Source organism: Strigops habroptila, chromosome 9 (assembly GCF_004027225.2).
Source record: "Strigops habroptila isolate Jane chromosome 9, bStrHab1.2.pri, whole genome shotgun sequence".
Taxonomy (NCBI): Eukaryota; Metazoa; Chordata; class Aves; order Psittaciformes; family Psittacidae; genus Strigops; species Strigops habroptila.
In genome coordinates this window covers 35,184,131-35,203,719 of record NC_044285.2, presented here as the reverse complement: position 1 = coordinate 35,203,719, position 19,589 = coordinate 35,184,131, and the positions used below count along the sequence as shown (strand labels likewise).

At 47.8% G+C, this 19,589-nt stretch overlaps 1 protein-coding gene across 4 annotated transcripts in view; it reads right to left on the bottom strand.

Annotated features, from left to right (window-relative positions):
• Positions 1-8,373: 8,373 nt before the first annotated feature.
• STAG2 (stromal antigen 2) overlaps positions 8,374-19,589 on the bottom strand; it is an 88,714-nt gene continuing 77,498 nt past the window's right edge. For 2 of the 4 annotated variants that reach the window (XM_030497159.2, XM_030497161.2), the window contains one exon: positions 9,530-10,026. In XM_030497159.2, coding sequence (XP_030353019.1) covers positions 9,724-10,026 — 303 coding nt within the window. In that variant the 3' untranslated portion in view covers positions 9,530-9,723. Of the gene's footprint in view, positions 8,982-9,457; positions 10,027-19,589 lie in introns of those variants that run through there. The other 2 variants (XR_003993102.2, XM_030497165.1) reach the window with 2 other exon arrangements.

Here is a 19,589-nt window from a genome sequence, read left to right as displayed (position 1 = left end):
CGGGGCGCGGCAGGTGGCGCGGGCGGGGGGACGGGGAGCGCTCGGCTCAGGGCCCGCTGTGGGAGCTCTGCTCTGGCTGCCCCGGCGGTGGCAGCGGCGGCACCAGACAGAGCCGGTGGGAGGGGAGGCTGCAGCGCAGAGCTCGGGGTGTAGGAAGTGCCTCCGCTGGTCTCTTGAGGGGAGGGTGGGCAATGGGCAGGGCTGCGCTCCGTGCCCTGGTGGAGGCGCTCCTGCAGCAGGGGCTGAGCTGCGGGACGCTGTCAGGAGGCTGGAAGATGTCAGGGAAGCTGAGAGGGAACTGGACGGCTTGCTCCAGGCGCAAGCTCTGCAGGGCCGCAAGCGTCCATCACAGCACACACAGGAAAGGAGGAGGGCAGTAATCCAGGGAGCTGGGAGCTAGTAACAAAAGAAAAAAAAAAACACCATCAAAAAAACGGAGGACAATTAAAAGCAAGGGGCTTCCTCCAAAACCCGATGTCCCCACCCAGAACTGCAGGGGGCTAGGGAGGAAATGCACACTGCACCAAATGAACAACCAGCTGATGCACCAGTAAAGAGGGTCACTGCTAGTGCCTCCAGAAAAAGCGGCAGGTCGTAGTAGTAGGGGACTCTACTTTGAAGGGCACAGAGGCACCCATCTGCCGGCCTGATCCAGTCTCGAGGGAGGTGTGTTGCCTGCCAGGGGCTCAGATCAGGGATGTTTCTGAGAGGCTGCCTGGTCTAGTAAATCCCGTTGACTATTACCCACTTCTTGTGGGCCGTGTGGGTGCTAGTGATACTGACTGCAGCAGCCTGGGAATCATTAAGAAGGACTACAGAGCCCTGGGACAGGTAGTTGGGGGCTCTGGGGCTCAGATAGCTTTTTCACTGATCCCCCAGGTCAAAGGGGAGTACCTTGAAAAGGCCAGGCAGATTTGGCAGGTTAATAAATGGCTAGAACAGTGGTGCCATGGTCAGGGGTTTGGTTGTTTAGAACATGGGACTCGATTTGGGAGGCCAGGTCTACTGGAGGCTGGTGGATCTGGTCTGACAAGGGGCAGAGCTGCTTTGGTAGGAGGCTTGCCAGGCTAGTCAGGGCAGCTTTAAACTAGATGTGTTGGGGGAGGGGGGCATCAATCCATCCCGACATTCCCAGTCAGTTGCCAGTACCTGTAATAAATGCTCGGAGCGATGCAGAGGTATTTCAGCCGTTCCAGCCGTTGAGTCGGCTTCATTTGGAGCTCAGCTCAGATGCCTCTATACAAACACCCTTAGTATGGGGAATAAACAAGAGGAATTAGAGATGCGTACACAGCTACAGGTATATGATATCATGGGCATCGCAGAAACATGGTGGGATGGCTCCTATGACTGGAGTGTTGAAGTGGAAGGTTATAGGCTCTTTAAGAAAGACAGGCCAGGCAGATAGTGGGATTGAGTGCGCCCTCAGCAAGTTTGCCGACAACACCAAGCTGTGTGGTTCGGTTGATACGCTGGAGGGAAGGGATGCCATCTAGAGGGACCCTGACACGCTTGTGAGGTGGCCAGTGCCAACCTCATGAAGTTCAACCAAGCCAAGTGCAAGGTCCTACACCTGGGTCGGGGCAATCCCAGGCACTGCTACAGGCTGGGCAGAGAAGAGATTCAGAGCAGCCCTGCAGAGAAGGACTTGGGGGTGTTGGTTGACGAGAAGCTTAACATGAGCCGGCAGTGTGCGCTTGCAGCCCAGAAAGCCAACCGTATCCTGGGCTGCATCAAAAGAAGCATGACCAGCAGGTCGAAGGAGGTGATCCTGCCCCTCTACTCTGCTCTTGTGAGACCCCACTTGGAGTACTGTGTACAGTTCTGGTGTCCTCAACATAACAAGGACATGGAGCTGTTGGAGCAAGTCCAGAGGAGGGCCACGAGGATGATAAGGGGGCTGGAGCACCTCCCGTATAAGGACAGGCTGAGAGAGTTGGGGCTGTTCAGCCTGGAGAAGAGAAGCTGCGTGGTGACCTCATAGCAGCCTTCCAGTATCTGAAGGGGGCCTATAAGGATGCTGGGGAGGGACTTCCATCAAGGACTGTAGCAATTGGACAAGGGGGGATGGGTTCAAACTTAAACAGGGGAAGTTCAGGTTAGATATAAGGAAGAAGTTCTTTACAGTGAGGGTGGTGAAGCACTGGAATGGGTTGCCCAAGGAAGTTGTGAATGCTCCATCCCTGGCAGTGTTCAAGGCCAGGTTGGATGGAGTCTTGGGTGACAAGGTTTAGTGCGAGGTGTCCCTGCCCATGGCAGGGGGGTTGGAACTAGATGATGTTAAGGTCCTTTCCAACCCTAACTATTCTATGATTCAGTGATGCTCTGCTTTCGCACTGCAAGTTTTCGTTGGCCACTTTCTTGGGATTAAATGGATGGAAAGGTTATCTAGACCCCAAGGAATGTCTTTGAGCTCTTCCCATGAGACACATGGGTTGTCTGCAGCTCTCAGCACTCAATAAGGCATCAGGCTGGCTTTGCTGCCCATCCTCACAGTAACCTGGCTGCACCTCTTGACACTGTGCTCCCGCCTGGCACCTCAGCACCTCTCCCTTGTGGCCGAGCAGCACTAACCCTCAGACCACCACCAGCAACCTCTGCACTGCCCTCCCCACCCCAGCCACACAGGCAGGAGAGTGGCAAGGTGTGCCGGGACACTGTGGAGACCATGAGCCTCTGCGCAGCCTCTGCCGTTGTTCTAGACCAACACCAGGGGTTTTGGTTTTTAGAGGAGAGCCCAGATGCCCCACTGATGCCATTTCAGTCCTACATGTCCCACCCCAGCAGCTGCAGATGTTAAATGCTCCTGTTTCACACCCCATGGGAACAGGCGGATTTTGGAAACCAGCAGCAATTCGAGCGCCTCATCCAGAGAAGCTTTGCACAGCAGCAGTGTTTTACAGCCAAAGGATCTCTCCTCCATCTTTCAGCACTGTTTATAATGTTCTATTGATTGATTTTGTCAAACTATTTTATTGATTGAAAGTATTTTTGACCTCTGCAGCCAGAACATAAATATTAAAGAGGAGGTGTGGGGACACAGGCTTTGTGATGGAGCTCTGGCTCAGCCTTGAGTCTGGCTGGAAACCCAGCCGTGGCCCAGTGGCCTTGATTGACCCAGGTCAGAAAGTGGAAGAAAGGAGCTGGGACACACTCACACCACATCCATATTTCTGCCTTCCCACACCTTGCTTCTGTGTTCTGGAGGAGGAGGGAAGGCAGCAAGGAGCCAGTGCTGGCACCATGTGCCCCTGCCCAGGACATCGCCTGTGCACCACAAAGACAAAGAGTCAAGGAGGTGCAGGGAGCAACTGGGAGGCTTCTGAAGGATCAGAAGCAAATGCAGGTCTGCCCCAGGGCAGCCCAGGGCCTGCTCAGCCACCGTCCAGGGATGCTTTTGCTTGCGGCTGCACTGGGGTGGTTCGACGAAGAGGGATGGAAATCTCAGAGGAGGGGCGGTCACAGGCAGGGGAGAAAGGAGAAGGCTGTGAGATGGTATGATGGGTCAGGCTGGGATGGTGGTAGAGCCAGGGACCAGTTCTGAGCACTGCCCCAGTGCAAAGCACAGTGTGTAGCTCTGGAGACAGTGCAGAGCAGCACTCGTGAGCCCAGGCTCCTCCCCATCCCCTTGCACCGAGGGTTTTTCCACCATCAGCTATTTATCTGTGATTTTTTCCATGGACCCCCTCCTCATTGCCACTGCCCCTCGCTGTGTTGCTGCCCCAGCACAGACAGAACAGGGCAGCACCAGGGCAGCCTGGGACAGGAGCAGCTCCCAGAGATGCAGGGGACACAGAGGTGGAAAGATGGTGAGGTTGCTGTCTGCAATAACACCCTGACATATTAGCCCTAACACACATCCCACCCCTGCACCTCCTGCTCTCACCACAGTGGCAGATGGAGGCTCTACCCACTCATGCAGCCATTGCCTCGGTACCTCCCTCGGTCACTTGCTTTGCTTGAACATCCCTATGAGCGCAGAGGGTAACTCGGTGCTCAGTTAGGCACGAAGGCCTCGGTTGGCCTCCAACCTGGGATGCAGCCCCGTAAAGCCTGGTTTGTCTGGCTGAAAACCAAGAGGGACGTGCCCAGAGTGAGCTAGCTTTTGGGTCAGGATCATTTATTCTTCACGTTGTTTTTAAAAGTGAGCTTTACAGTTTGGTTTTGGCTTCTAGCATTTACCTCTCCAAAGAGCATGTGAAAGAGAAATACCACAATGATGCAATGGGGCAAAATCTCTGGCCCCTGTAACACCAAACCACTGGTCACATTAATCACATGAACACATCTCTGCTTCTTCCAGAGAAGCAGTGGTAGGTATTACTGTGAGAAAGAGCTGGTTAAACCAGAGAAGAGCATGCATGATGTAAGGACTCCACACACACACCACCAACAAATAAATTAAAGAGACCATGAAAAGCTCAACTACCCCACTTTCTCAGGCAACCCCCCATGCAGGGGGTGTTACCTTTGCTGTGGTTTAGTTGTTTGGCTTAAGAAATGGAAACAAACTGTCTTAAGATGAGACAAACCTCTGGTTGCTGCTTCATGCTAACAGCTCATATTAGTGTCTTCCTATGAAGTCCAAGATCACAGGAGCAAGTCAGCAGGGGTTTACCATGGGGTAAGTTAAGCTCAGTCAACCACAGGCCACATCTGGCCCTTGGTCCTGCTTGCCTGTCTCATGGGAAAACAATGCAGCTTGTTTCCACCTGGATCCTACAGAGAGGATTTGGTGGCCTTTTCCTGCAGGAAAGCAAAGCTGAGCCCCCTGCTCTTACTGAGGATACCCCAATTTCCATTTCATCTCATCAGCTCTCTGTATCCGCAGAGATTGGTGCCCTCCTCCACCTGCACATGAGCCCTGGCAGTGCTCTGGGGGCAAAGAAAGGCCCAACCCTCACCTGAGGGAAGGAGACAGGGTTATATTTTAATCACTGTTAAGCATAGCTATTTAAAAGCTTCCAAAAGCTCCTGAGCTCTGGTTGTACTGCAGCCCCCCACTCCTGAAATTATATATATCAAATTAAGTTTGCAGTAGCTGCTGCTGGGAAGGGTTTTTATTAGGAAAGAACATATAGTGGCAAAGCCAGCTGTCCTTTAGGCAGCAGATTTCACAGATAGTTCCTACCTAACTGTGCACAGTATAGATCTGATCTTGCAAGCGACCCTGTGGGATGTGTCCTGCTCCTACACAGAGTGGTGCTGGTATAGGACAAATCAATGCAATGCTACAGTGAACAAAACTCAACGCATATGGTTTTTAGCCTTGATTGGGCCTCTTGAAATCGATGGGAATATTTCCTTTGCTATCTGTGTCTGCATCATGCTGTGGGCTTGCAGAGCAGCACTGTGGGGTCCTCCCCTTTAGGCTTCATAAAGCCCCCCTGGTATTTAGCAGCATACAGAGGGGGCCAAAAGGCACAACCATGGGTATTAGCTCCAGGGGCAGCAGCAGAGCTGCTTTCCTGTCCAGCTTCTTTTTTCCACTTTCCCCATTATATAAGTGCTGCAAAGTCTCCTGCAAGTCCACCAAACCATGACTTCATCTGCAGAGAAAGCAGGCACAGCACTTCTCTTTCCCCTCCTGCACCCATTGGTGCCCATGAGTGACCCAAAACACAGAGGAAACAGCCCCATGTGTTCCTGGTGGCTGTGGGTGCCTGGGAGGGCCCTAGGATAGGCAGGAGCCTGGGGGTGGGGGGCGAGGAGGGGGTCTTAGCTCAAGGCAAATGCAAGATTGTGGATTTTACACCCTTTTCTTTGTACTGCAAGCTAAGTTGAATGACACTGAATTACTTCATGTTACTCCATTAGCTTTATGTGAATAGGAAATCCATAAACATTACCCCCAAAAGGAGATTCCTGTCACCAGCTTTAATTTCTCAGCAGGGCCAAAAGCTCCAAGCCCTGACACAGAGCCTGAGCACACCAGCCCTTTCCAAAAGCTCACAGCCAGCCCAAACACACGTGGGACTTCCCAGGGAGCATGAGGGACCTTTCCCTGGCTGTATCCCTGCTGGACTTCAGCAGGGTAAGAATCACTTTGTGACATACGGAAAAATGTGAGGTTTGCCCCTTCTTGCTCCCACCGCCCAGGGGCACACGGAGCAGGGATGTTTCCGCCTCTGGGAGAGGGGAGCTGGGCAGAGGCAGTGCCGAATGTGCAGCCTCATCACAGCCCTGCGAGCAACGGGCTGGGCAGAGGGGATCCCGCTGAGTTCCCAACGTGGATAGAGATTAAAAAAACACAAACTAAATAAATCACTGACACTTTCAAAGTCCCGGGCAGAGTTTCCAGGCTCTGCCGCACCCTGCCCCAGCTCCCTGCACAGCTTGGGAGTGGGGAGAGCTGCAGGGTGTGTGGAAGCTCCTGGGCTGGAGACACTCCTCAGCTGAGCATCAAGCCTCGGCACTATTTCTGTTCATTTCTTTACACAGAAGCAGCCCCAGCAGAAGCTGTGGCCTTGGGGCCACATGAGCATGGCAATGGAGGGCCGCGGGGCACTGGGGCAGGCAGGAATTGAACGGGAAGCAGCAGCTTCTCAGCTGTGGACCAGGGAAGGGCTGTGTGTGGGCAGCAACGTGGGGACTTGTCTTCCCCCTATCCCTTATGCAGCTTTGTGCAGGGGGAACTCGAAACGGCTGAGCTGCAGCTCCCACGGGAAAGCCAGGCTTGAGGGTGGGAATAGAGGGATTAAGAAGAATTGAACTATCTTTTCTCTCTAAACTACTTGCACTCCAAACATAAATAAGTTAAAGATACTAATAATAGACTGCAGTGCTTGCAAACACTGTCAGAAAGTAAACAGTTAGGGGAAGGATGGCACAGCTTATGTGCAGTTCTGGGCAGAGAGCTCAGGGCTGCTGCTGTGCCCAGGTTCTTCTTGCTCCTCCGTGCAAGCTTTGATGGCAGCTGATGTTGTGCCATGCCTGAAATACTTTAAATGGCCAAGCCACGCCAAATGCCCTGGCAGGGAGCAAGGGGCCTGCAGCACTGCAGATACAGCACACTGCTATTTCTGAGCCGTTCTATAAATACACTTTTTCTCTGGAAACAGCGCTCAGCAGCGCTGAGGCCAAACCTCTTCCCAGCACTTGACCTCTCCTTCTCAAAGCCAGCCCCTCTGCTTCCCTAGAATATCCCTTCCTGGATTGAAACCTGCTTCTCCCCAGATACAGCTGTTGAGGGAGCTGGGGGCCACTGGGACAGGAGCCCTTCCTTCCTCCCTGTGAGCCCATTCCCCCAGCATATGGCCTGTGGCACAGCAACACTGTGAGCTGGAATGAGGCTTAGGTGTATTTCCTAGGGCGATGGACCCTATCACAGGTCTCCTTGGGGCAATTTTAGCACCTTTCCCAGTGCCAGCAGAGAAAGGAAGCCCGTTCTGGGGGACAAGAGGGACCATCCCATTGGGCAGCATGCCCCGAAGCACAGTGGCTCAATCCCGGTGCGGTGCAGACACCGCAATTGCAAGAGGCAAAGCTCTCGCCCAGGGAGGTTTGCGTGTTCACTGCTTCCTTCTTCACCCACCGACTCCACGCTGCAGCAAGCGGGAACCAAGACAGCCTCCTGCCACCTCCTCTCTCTGGGACACATGGATTTACCACCCAGCAGCACCTAGCCCAGTGTCAGATTTATACAGCCCGAGCCCTTATTTACACTTCAATTTTGTCACCGCTCGCACACAAACACAAATCACGTTGCTTCCCCACAGCATTCTCACCAGCGAGGTGGCACATGTTTTTCCCTGGCATTTCAGGGGGGAGTGCAGCCACACTAGCAGCTAGATATTAAAAATAAATAAATTAGGAAGAGAACAGGAGCTGACAGCTCTGATTGAAGATGAACAGGTATTTGGATTTTCAAAGAGGCAATGCTTGACTTAAGCACACAAATGACTGATCATATTTATAAGGCCATTCATCTGCTTTGTACTTGAATTGGATGATGCACTTTTAAACACCCATCCCCAGGTGAGTGCTGTGCCTCTTTGGAGATCTGGCATGATCAGACATCAGACAGACCTGAGTCACGTACCAAGCAATGCAACAGTAATTGCCCACCAAGTGCCACCTCTCACGCCTGGTGCTTTGAACACAGTTTGAAACAGAAATGCAAATATCTGGGTTTTTGTTAGTGACCCAGCTCCAACCACTTCATTTGATCACAGACATTCACCAGAATAAACATTTCCTGAGAGGCTGCAGAATCCCATAGCAAGAAGGAGACACTTTTCCCTTAAAAAATTCGCACAGTTGTTTTCCTCCTCATCCCAGAACTATCAAGAAAGAACATGAAACCTTTCCACAGACATTTCTCACCCACCCAGAGGGCTGGGGGGTTCCTCACCAGCCGGCAGCGCCCTGTGCTGAGATGGTGGCGGTGTTCACATCCAGGTTCCAAGGCACAACAAGCAGGACAGATGTCCATGGTGGAGCACGTGGGATGGACAGATGGACACCTGTAGGATGGATCCCAGCCTGGCAGAGTACCAGCGTCAGCAGCCCCATCAGCACAGTGGGGACAAGTCCTTTCCCCACTCCCAGCGCAGGGATGAGGAGAGGGCCGAAGCACCCATATCCTGCAGAACAAACCCTTGAGCTCCCGCTTGGTGCCCTGTGGCACCAAGGCAAGGTCTGATTAAGCCCACTGTGAAAGAGCAGGTATTGCACTATGTGCCATATTGTACTTCACCCAGGAGGACAAAACCATTCATTTAGATTGATTCCTTACCTGACCTCGTGAAATCAGAAGCCCAAAATTTAGCATTTGATGTGTGCTAATCTATGGTCTGTGCTGCTTGGAGATAACATCGCAGCTCCCATCACCACCTTCCCGGGGCTCCTGTATTCCTATATGCAGTTGCATTTTAAGCAGATCAGTGAAACCTGCCAATCCCACAGTGATAAGGTCTTCTCTCTCTGGCGGTTTGTGCAGCTTGTTGCAGGTTTCAGGGGGTTGCAGGGGCAGAGGCTGCCTGTGTAAGAGCAAAGAGGATGAACAGGAGCCAGGAGATGCTGCAAGGGTGGGCACAAGCCCTTGCACACCAGAGAGCTGTGAGCTCTGCTTTACACACAGGTCTCTGCTGCCTGCCCACAGTCATCTGCTGTGGGATGGGGCCATCCACTGTCACCCTGCAACACCAGCAGACGCATTCCGTGCTCGAGGAAGGACTGAGCCTTCATCTGTGGGATCACACAGCCAGGGCCCGGCAAGTTCATTGGACAAGCTTTTCTCTCGCCCACTGGGGTTTGGACTAAGACCTGCAACCAGTGAGACAGGACCCCTCTCCATCTGATACAGATGGATTTTTGTGATGGAAGAGCTTCAAAAAGCTGCAAGAGACCAACCACGACGTGATGAGCATCACAGCCCCACTGCTGGGGGAAGCTTTCCCAGCCAAAGGGGCTCGTTCTTGTGTGGGGAGGAGTTGCCTTTCCTGCCTTCACTTACCTGAGCAAGGCTCCTGCTGTGTCAGCATCAGCAATCAGGTTCCTGCAGAGCTTTTTGTCTTCTGCAAAGCTCTGCAACTTCCTCTTCCCTTCCTTTTTAGTAACTTTGGACTTTCCACCCAACACTAGCTTCCTTCAAAGCCCTAGTTTTATAGAGCAGCACCAGCAGTTTCCTCCTCAATCACATCTCTCTCCACTTGTTGGCAGGTCCATTTTCCTTAATGGCTTCTTTTCCTGGGACTTGTGCAGGGCCACCTAATTGCCAGATTACCATCTTGACTGGTAACACATCCCCCTTGTTTCCCCCCTTATAGTACTTTTTTTCCTAACCTGTATGTCATTTGGTTCCCATCCCTCCTCTTCTCCACTTCCAAGTCCATCTCCTAAACACAAGAGACTGCAGCCTGGATGTTGTGAAAGAAACCCCAAATGTAGAATGCCTGCGCCCTGCTCAGCTGTGAGACGCTGTGTTGTGCAGATGTACGTATGCAGCACTTGTTCAAGAGGAAGGTGGGTTTTAATTTGCACATGAGCTTTTGAAAGGTGTAGAAGGTGATCTTTTGTGATACACTGAAAGAGATGATTAGGTAATGACAATGTAGGTGAGAGGCTCCATGTGGCTTCCATCAGCCTCGCAGGGAATCACAGACTTCACCAATACTGTAAGATAGAACAATTCCAGCAAATTTGTCTGATGGCTCAGGCACCGTTCTGGCACTGGAGAAGACGTCTCTAAGTCAGACGCCTGCTCAGCAGCCCTGCAGCTCAGCCTTCTGTTGAGCAGTTGCAGTGACAGAGGATCCTGGTTTTGCTAAATTCCATTTTGGAGCATATCGAGCAGCCAACATCACCTGCTGAGCAAGTACCTGACCCTGCGTGAGCCTCCCGATGTTCACATCCACAGCTCCCACACAGAAACTCTCTACCTGGTGTAAGACGGGAGAGCACCAGGCCTGTGGTCCCACTGAGACAGCCCGTAAAAGCCATTCCCTGCAGAAGTCTGAACCCCCACCCCTCCCTTCAGCACCTCCATCTCTGCTGCACCCAGAGCACTGCAGAACCTTTAATGTCCCGCTGCGAAGAACTGCTGTTTAACACACGGCATCTCCTGAAACAAGGCAAGCGGAAGCCTCTCCATCTCTGAATTTACTGTATCGTGGTGGTGGCAACTCATCAATACAGAAAGGTTCCAGCACAAGCCCTTCCTAAAGCACAACCACTGTCTTGCACCTCCCTTCAAGGAGGGCAATAAGCAGCAGTTTGAACTCTCCAACCACCCCTGGAGTGAACCCACCAGCAGAGCCTTTCCTGGGCCCATTTCCCCTGCTGATGAAGAGGACCCCGTTCCCGCGCTGCCACAGCTCACCAGCCATGCCTGCCCCAGCTCCAGTGAACTCCTCTCTCCTCCATGGCTCCCACAGCCCAGACCCCCAGTTCTGACCCCCTGGGACGTGGAGCCACCAGCTCAGCTCCCACAGCCACAACGCTCTGCAGAGAGATGCTGTAAAACATCAGTCAGGCTTACGGAGCGAGTTATATGAAGCGTAAAACAGAAACAAAGAAAACGGAGTCATCCAAGGTTTTGTGATCATTCCTCAAGAAAGAAGAGGGGTTTTGCTCCCACTCTAACATTCCTTTTTATCGCTGTAACGATGCCTTGCTGACTGCAGGAAGAGCCTGCAAAGTTTTAGCCTGGCTTAAAACAAATCCATCTACAGCACCAAGGAGACTTCGACTACCACTGAGAGAGGGTGGAGACAGAAACATGCATTATTTAGTAGAAAGCATATCAAATTAGATAGATCCTAAATTCCTTTTTAAATGACACTGATTAGTTCTAACTGGTGCAGAAGCCAGCATTTCTGAGGTCCTGACACCAGCTCAGGAGCTGAATGTGAAATCAAATTAATTCCAGTTTAAAACTATTCAAATTTTAAATAAAAATTGGTTTGGCTTTTCTTTGTTCTTTCGCTCTGCCAAGAACATTTGACAATTAATTGTGCAAATGCCTGATGAGTTAAGAACCTGTAACAATTTCAGGAGAAGGTAGGTTGAAGGAAGGCAGTAATAGTTAGGGACAGCACTTTGGATAGGCTGCCACTTTCATACCCAAAGGACTGATTAACTGCTGTTAATGAAAGGCTATACCTGAATATCTTATGTCACTACCTAACACGTGGCAGCAGCCAGGTGGTTTCTCATGTTACAGCTTTTATGCTTTGCTGGTACCCACATCAGTGTCTGCTGCTTCGGGGCAAGGTGAAGGGTGCTGGTGGCAAAGGTGGGTGCTTCCCCAGGACACCGCAGGGCAAGGCACCCACGCTAATGCTGAGTTGGGCAGCCACAAAAGGGAGGAAATAAATGGATAAATAAAAATCAGTATTTTTCAGGCTGAAAAAGGTGGCAGCCACAACAAATCCAATCAGGAAACTGTAAGAAAAAATAAATTGGGGGAAAATATTGGATGTTGGCTTCTGTTAAATTTCCATCCCAAATTCCTACTGAACACACTCAGACCTTTGGATTTGTTTTTCTTTCCAGCTGAAGGGCCACTGAGAGGGCACAGGGAGAAAACACAGTCCAGGAGAGGTTGATGCAATTCTTTTATTTTCCTCATGCTTGGGAAAGAACCTCTTCCCAAGCCCCAACTAGAGACCACTCCATGATGGTGAGGACCTCCTGTTTTAACTGAGTATTGTCTTGATAAGGCAGCTACAGGAGAAATGGGGTAGAATGAGTGATCCCAGTGATGGAAATAGAATAACCAGCTTGGACAGCATTCAAACCCAGTGATCCATAGTAATGTGCATTATAAGGACCTGAAACAAGCCCAAATACTTCCCCAGAAGGTGGGAATGTGAAATTTGCATTGTGGTTCAAGCCTCTTAGTGGAGCCCTTCTGATGGCCATGTATCTCCTGAACAATAGCAAGATGATGGCTCTGCTGGAGCAGATCACTTTACACTGTGGAGGTACAGGCGCCTATCAGACTACCAGAGGATCTATAAGGGAAGATAAAAGAGTATCTGCATAGCATAATGCACCACGACTTATGCACTGCTGGGCTATTTTGGGTCCTAGAATAAATTTAGCTACATTTATGTTGCACTTAAAGCCTGAACAAGCAACATTCTCTTCCCCAAATTTCTGGCCAGATGGAAGAACAATGAAGCCCTCTCCCAGGAACTGAACATCGCTTACCTGAGCTCTTCTCCCGTGGGAAGTACAGCAGTCTTCACCACAGTGATGCTCCAGCACTTAAAACATATTGTTCATTACACATCTAAACCAGAACACCTGTAAATCACATCCTGGCAGTGTTTAGAAGTACAATCTATTCTCAAATTTCCCTGCTACTAAAACCATGTAAACATCTCAAGTTACCTTTCTGCTCCGCCAGCTCCTTTGTGTCTATTAAGAGGCTCCTGTAATTTAATATTTTCCTAAAAATATGTTTTCCTAATACAGAGAACTCATCCCATTTTAATCCAGCAATTAATTCCTTTCAGCTCCAGAAGTACTTGCCATTTTGTTCATTACCACAGAGGTATCCCTCCATCTGCTGAAGGGCAAAAGCAGAGGTGAAGGCTGCTGGAGCACACTGCAGAGCTGCCCCTGGGACAGGACAGCATCAAGTGCCTCGTACTGAGAACAGTGCTCCTGGGACCATCAGACACCCCACGGCAGCCCTTCACAGGGCACTTCCACAGCTCCTGGGGCTCAAAGTGGCACAGGGGAGAGATGAATTCCACACGCACAGTCTGTAAAACACAGTGGAGAAGCCTCAACCCTTCCCTCACAACACAAACCCCGGAGTATTCCATAAGAAGATTATTTTCTTCATCACTATCATTCTACTCTATGAAGAGTCTTGTTAACCAATTTTATCTTCACCCTGATTGTGGCTTATCATGACCTTCTTTCCACTGAGAATAGGATTTTCTTTTGTTACTATAAGCAACAAGAACAGCTTTACTTATTTGTATGTTCTTGTAGAGATTTACAGTTTGTGAAGATCTGCAGTTTTGAAGTGATAAAGTAAAAAAGAAGAGGGGGAGAAAACCAACCAAATAAAAAAACCCGAACACTGAGACCTTAGCCAGTGACATTTGCATCAGATCAGTTCTAGCCCAAATAAACCTCCAGGTTGTGCAAGTGCAGATGGATGTGCCCTGCAGAAGGGGAAACGCCACAGCATACCATGTACACTGGCTATTGTAAGGTGCTATACTGGAGTTTACACGTAAGTATCAGAGTTAACTGGAAATATTGGAAAGAAAAAAGAAGATCATTAAAATCGATTTAAGCCCTGTACTGGTTACCCTGCTGGAAAGCAGGCGGTGGAGCCAAGGAGCATTGCACCACTCCAGACCAGCGCCTCTCATTCCGGTAGAGTAGATCTCTGCTCATGCAGATCAAGGTACTAAACACGCATACACTGAGTATTAAATACTCCCTCAAGTAGTGATGTAAAATATATTTGCCTCATAATTCTGGAAATGCCTGCGGAGAAGCAGCTCAATGTAAAAATCACTCGATCCTGGCTGAAGTAGATTAAAGATGATCTTCCATCTCGTCACAGCAGCCTGCCTGGCCAGCAGATAGAGGCCTGATGGTGCTCTGCTCTGGCGAGGTCATGCCTCGAACAGCATGTCACAGAATGGTTTGGGTTGGAAGAGACCTCAAAGCTCATCCAGTTCCAACCCCCTGCCACGGGCAGGGACACCTTCCACTAGAGCAGGTTGCTCCAAGCCCCTGTGTCCAACCTGGCCTTGAACACTGCCAGGGATGTGGCAGCCACAGCTTCTCTGGGCACTCTGTGCCAGCGCCTCAGCATCCTCACAGGGAAGAACTTCTGCCTACTAATTCCCCCCTCTGTCAGTTTAAAGCCATTCCCCCTTGTCCTGTCCCTATAGGCCCTTGTAAAAAGCCCCTCTCCAAAGCTAGTCAGCCCTGGAAGCTGCTGAGTTCTCCCATTTCTATGATTCTACAATCTTATTAAAAATTACAACCAGGTTGGGTGCTGTAACAAACACTTTGTTGCTTTAACAACATTTTGTATGTCACAAGCAAATACTTGCAACTTTTCCTCAATCTGGTTGGAGACTAGGGCTGTCTTAGAAGTCTCAAGTTGAATGCTAGTACGAAGGTTATCTTCACTTAGCAATGTGTTAGGTGTCAAGAGCTATACTGAAACAGCATTAAAAAGCTTTGGTTCTCCAAAAAGGATATTAAAAAAGAGACAATAGGGACCAAAGATAACTAGAAAAGCTCCCTGTATTTTGAAGGGTGGCAGAAAAAAACAAACCCTGAATCTCAGCCAGGAACAGTAGGACCAGAAATAGAAGTAACTGAAAAAACACCCAATGTTTGAACAAATGAAGGAGTCCAAATTCAATGAATAAGTTATCACAAATTATCTATCCAGATCTGATTCTCATACAAAGTCAGGGAAATCTCACCCCCAAAAGCTATGGCACTAGGATGACAACAGAATTAATACTCTGACTTCTGCAAAAGCTACAAGGCATCACTTTGAAAATACCACACTGATTTGAGCTGCATGGTATCACTAATATGAGCTTCACTTTGCATAATTGTCAGCATCGTCCTCTGAAAGCAGAATTCTTTGTAATCAGCTGTACCATGAACATCAGTTCACTTAATGATACGTATCTGCCTTGAAAGACAAAGCTTGGTTCCCCAAATAGTTCAGTCCAAAATCCTGCAACATGCACCCTCCTCTGTACCTTAGAACTGTAAAGGAAAAGTATCTATTACCAAATTCAGAAAACAATCATGCTGTTCAATGTAGGCAGGTGAAAGATGGTACCTCGGGATCTGCCTGCCATTTCAACACCCAGCACCTGAGGACAGAGACAGCAATGGACTTGTATTGCTCTCCTGACCTGTTACACAGAGAGCAGAGTTAAGAGAGGCCCCCTGAATTCAGGCTGAGAGTGGAGAATGAAGGCAGCAACATGAACACAATAGTCTGAAAGCTTGACAGCAAAGGGAAATTTTGGTATCTTTTTAGCTATCAGAGTTACATCAGAGTTTTAGCCATCAGGGTTACAGGCCTGGCAAGGCCGCTGGCAGCTTGGTAACATACAAATAATCATTAATTCCCCCTTCATAGAGGAGATGGGCACCACACGTCTGACACCGGGCAGAGGGCAGAGCCTGAGGAGGAATCACAATGCGGCCGTGTCAGCCAGGGCCCAACACGCTGACTGGCCAGAGCACCCTGTTCAACAGGATCCGTGTTACGCTGGTGTGAACTAGATCCAGAGTGGGGATTTGTGCACCTGTTATGTTTGTGTTCTGTAGAAGAGGAGTCATTCATTATCCAGAGGACAGAGTTGTTATCTACCCGCAAGAGCCAGCCTGCCAAGTTCTCACTTCCTTGATTATACATCACTGAGTGGTGTGGTTTAGTTCTCCTCCACACATCGTTCATTTCTGGTAAACGATCAGATGAACAGCGAATCAAATTTAAAAAAAATACGTAAGTAAATAGAAACCTGACTTTCCTTGTGGGTAGGGATTTAAGAGAAGGCTAAAAGACACGTCTTTTGAATTTAATAATGGATCAGATGACCTAAATCTAATACTATTAACTGAAGGAACGGGAAGTGAAGAGACAATGCTTCCAAACTGTCTAAATCCTCAAAATGTGTGGGTCTGTCACACACTGCGACAGATCAGCAGCGTGCCACAAAAACCAACCAACCTATTTTCTTTGGTTAACTCAGCACAGATCCCAGGAAAAGGAAGGTAATGCTAATGGCTTAAGCTTCATCCTTGGCAGACCCTCCATTCTACAGGACACGTCTTTCCATCAGATCTACAAATCTAACCCAGGTGAGCTAGAGATGACGTTAAAAGTCATCCTGAAACAGAAGATGAAGTATTGCAAGGTTAAGGAGAAAAAAAAAAGAATGTGTAGTGAAAGCAACTTTAAATAGAACATCTGTTCCTTTTAGCTCCATGGCACTTCAACCAAGCTGCCTTCACCAAGTACAAGCTGTTGATAGAAAGAAGAAAAAAGAAAATAGTTCCTAAACAAGGAAAACTGATAGTCCAAATCTGCAGGCTTCTCCAGTTACAAGCATTGCCACAATATGCCCTTAAACCATAATACCATCAGTACCTCAAACAGGAGAGAAATGACAAGATAGTGTTTTCACTGACAAAGCCACTTCCCTAATCCACGCTGGGTTTCGTAGAGCACTTCAATTCCTGGCTGTAATGGAAGACTTCAGTTAAAAAAAACCGCCCCAAAAAGTCTGCTTTTCAAGATTGAAAAGATTACATGCCAGCAACAGAAAGAATGAGAAGACAGGTTTTGTCAGTTGATACGTAAGAACAGTTGTGTAAAAGACAGCTCAGTATTTTTAGATGAAAAACACGAAGAGCGGGCTAAATATAAGATCTGCCACATCTTTAAGTGCTTTTGTGCATGATATGAAAAACAAGTGGCTGTGGTTTAGTTTTTTGCTTTTGGTGGAGTTCAGCAGTCCAAAAAGAAGAAAACAGAATATAACCCTGTGAAAAGTATGTTAAAGTAGTAAGAGATCTGCACATATGTCACTCAAGAACTGTGGTTTAACTGCTATTTAAAAAGCAGCAGCAAATGGTGTGGCTTCCTGGAATGGCCATATGGTGTGGTAAGTAAAAGGTTTCACGTGGAGCTGCCAACAGAGTACTCAAAGGGTGAAGCATTCTGTCAGATAAATAGTGGGGCTGAGCAGCGCACAATGGGATGGTCGAGATGAAGCCCCATCACACATACCACAGCCCTGAGCCAACCCAGCCATTTACTGCATTAATTACACACAGTGCTCCCTGCAATTCCCAAGGAGCCGCTGTCCTACAATACCCATTAACAGACGTTACAGGCAACTGAGATAAAGGTACACAAAAAAGTTGAAGCCAAGGTAATTGTACTGCATGAGCAGTATAGAGACAGGCTAAGTAAGTACATGGACACCATCCCTGCTAAAATTCTGATACATAAATCGTAATATTTGTATCTGGAAGAAATGAACACTGGAGGGGGGCTCATAGGCACTCTTAAAGAATGCAAATAAACAGGACATCAGCCGATTATCCAAGAGAGCATTCTAGGTACGTCCACAGCCTGCCAAATTTGAAACAAACTGCTGCTGTGCACATTGATCTGACCTGTCATTACCCATTTCAGCACACAAGAAGCTGTCTTCATCAAACTAATTAATTTCTACAAAACCTTGTTGTATTACTTGAATGCTCTCATGAAGTAACTACTGACTTCACACCCCCTAATTTGAGATGTTCTAGGACCCCTAGAGGGTTTAGCACTTTGATTTATAGCGCAGAATTCAAGCTGTAATCAGCTTTTTCCACAAATATAGTTAATACAGGCAAAAACGATGGCCTTGCTTCTTTTCCAATCAGAAAGTGTTTGGAAAAGCTTAGCAGAAATTACACAACACTGCAGAGAGCTGCAGGCATTCTCTAGAAGAGGGAAGCTTTCACGTGGGGTTAACAGCCACCCAATCACTTCAACATGCTTTGGATGGGCATGGTCATAGCTTCTTACTACTGTGCTGCCACTGTGATTTACATCTGTAAAATCTGGCAGTAGCTACAAAAAAAAAACCCACAAAAGAAAAAGCAATTGGATCTCTAGCTGGAAGACACAGTTACAAAATGAGTCAAAGTCTAGCTCTTAACAAAAAAGAAAAAAAAAGAAAATTAAGATTTAATCAAAGGAATACATTCAAGAAAGCTCAGCAACAGGAAGAGAGGATACAGGATAGACAGCTGAGGAAAATGACAGGCACTACTAACACTGAACTGTTGTTTTTTTTAATACTGTTATTACTATAGAACAGTATTGTCCTACATTACCTTGTTTTCCAAGTATGTGTCATCACTCACCTCCATCAAAGCTACGATCCCTTTTGGATGCCAATAAATATCAGAAAGTAACTAAAGATGGCTTAGAATTGTGAAAAATGAGGGAATGGCAGAAACTGCATTTCAGTATCCTAAATTGATTAAAGAAAATTAAAGCAGATGAGTATGAATGAGGATATTTTTAAAGAACCAATCTGTGTTTTATCAAAAGAATTCTTAAGTACAAATTGACAATTTTGACAAATGCTCCAAATAATTAACAAGACCATGATGTTCATCATTAAAAAGCACCCAAAAAATAAGGTAGCTATAGGCTGAAAAAAACCCACTATTGTGAATCAAAGCATCTCAAAAAGCCCAGTAGCCTTTTTATGGGTAGGAAGTTAAAGCTAACAGTATTGGAATCCTGAAATCCCATGCCAAGACAAGTGTGTGTGTAACTATCAGGAAAACAGAGAGGAGTAACTTTTAAAGCAGCAATTATTTAGTTATACTTAGATTAGAGAAGATGGGGATTTACTGTGTCTGACAAGCTACAGGAATCGGCACCACACCATGCAAAGGAAAAACAAAGAAACAAACAACAGCAATCACTAACTTCTTACATATTGTCTTTGGTTGTTTAATATCAAGAAATACTTTTTTTACAGAATACGTGAAGACTTTTCCTTTGAATTTCACTCTGTGTCAGTATCTTCTCTGTGGCCTCTTTGGTAAACTAGAGGACACACTTTACTTTCTCTGAATCATTTGTTGTTTTCTACATTTTTATCACATCTCTTCAAAACTCAAACTTCTTTCATTTACAGGCTTTTGTACCAAAACGGTGTAACTAGGACAGACTTTACATTGTATAGTAAAGGTATTTCTCTTGTTATAAACTTAGAACCTACTAAAACCATTTTCCACAAGATACTATCGAACTTACAGCAGGATTTAGAGACAGGAATTAACATTTGTAATTAATAATAATAAAATATCAGCCAAAGTTACATTAGCAAGGATTAGAAGTATTATCTCTAAGATTTTAAAATGACTCCTTTAAAAAACCTTGTAACAGGATGGAGTTTTCAACACGCAGCCAGAGCTGCTCAGTAGTTGAGCAAAGGGAAGAGGGAGGGGAAGAGATGCTTATGGTTTCCCCCTCATTTCCTCTCTGTCTTGCCAATTAAGCTTAGAATATGAATCAGGTGTATGGTAAAGCGCACACTCTTAGTGGTATTTCCATT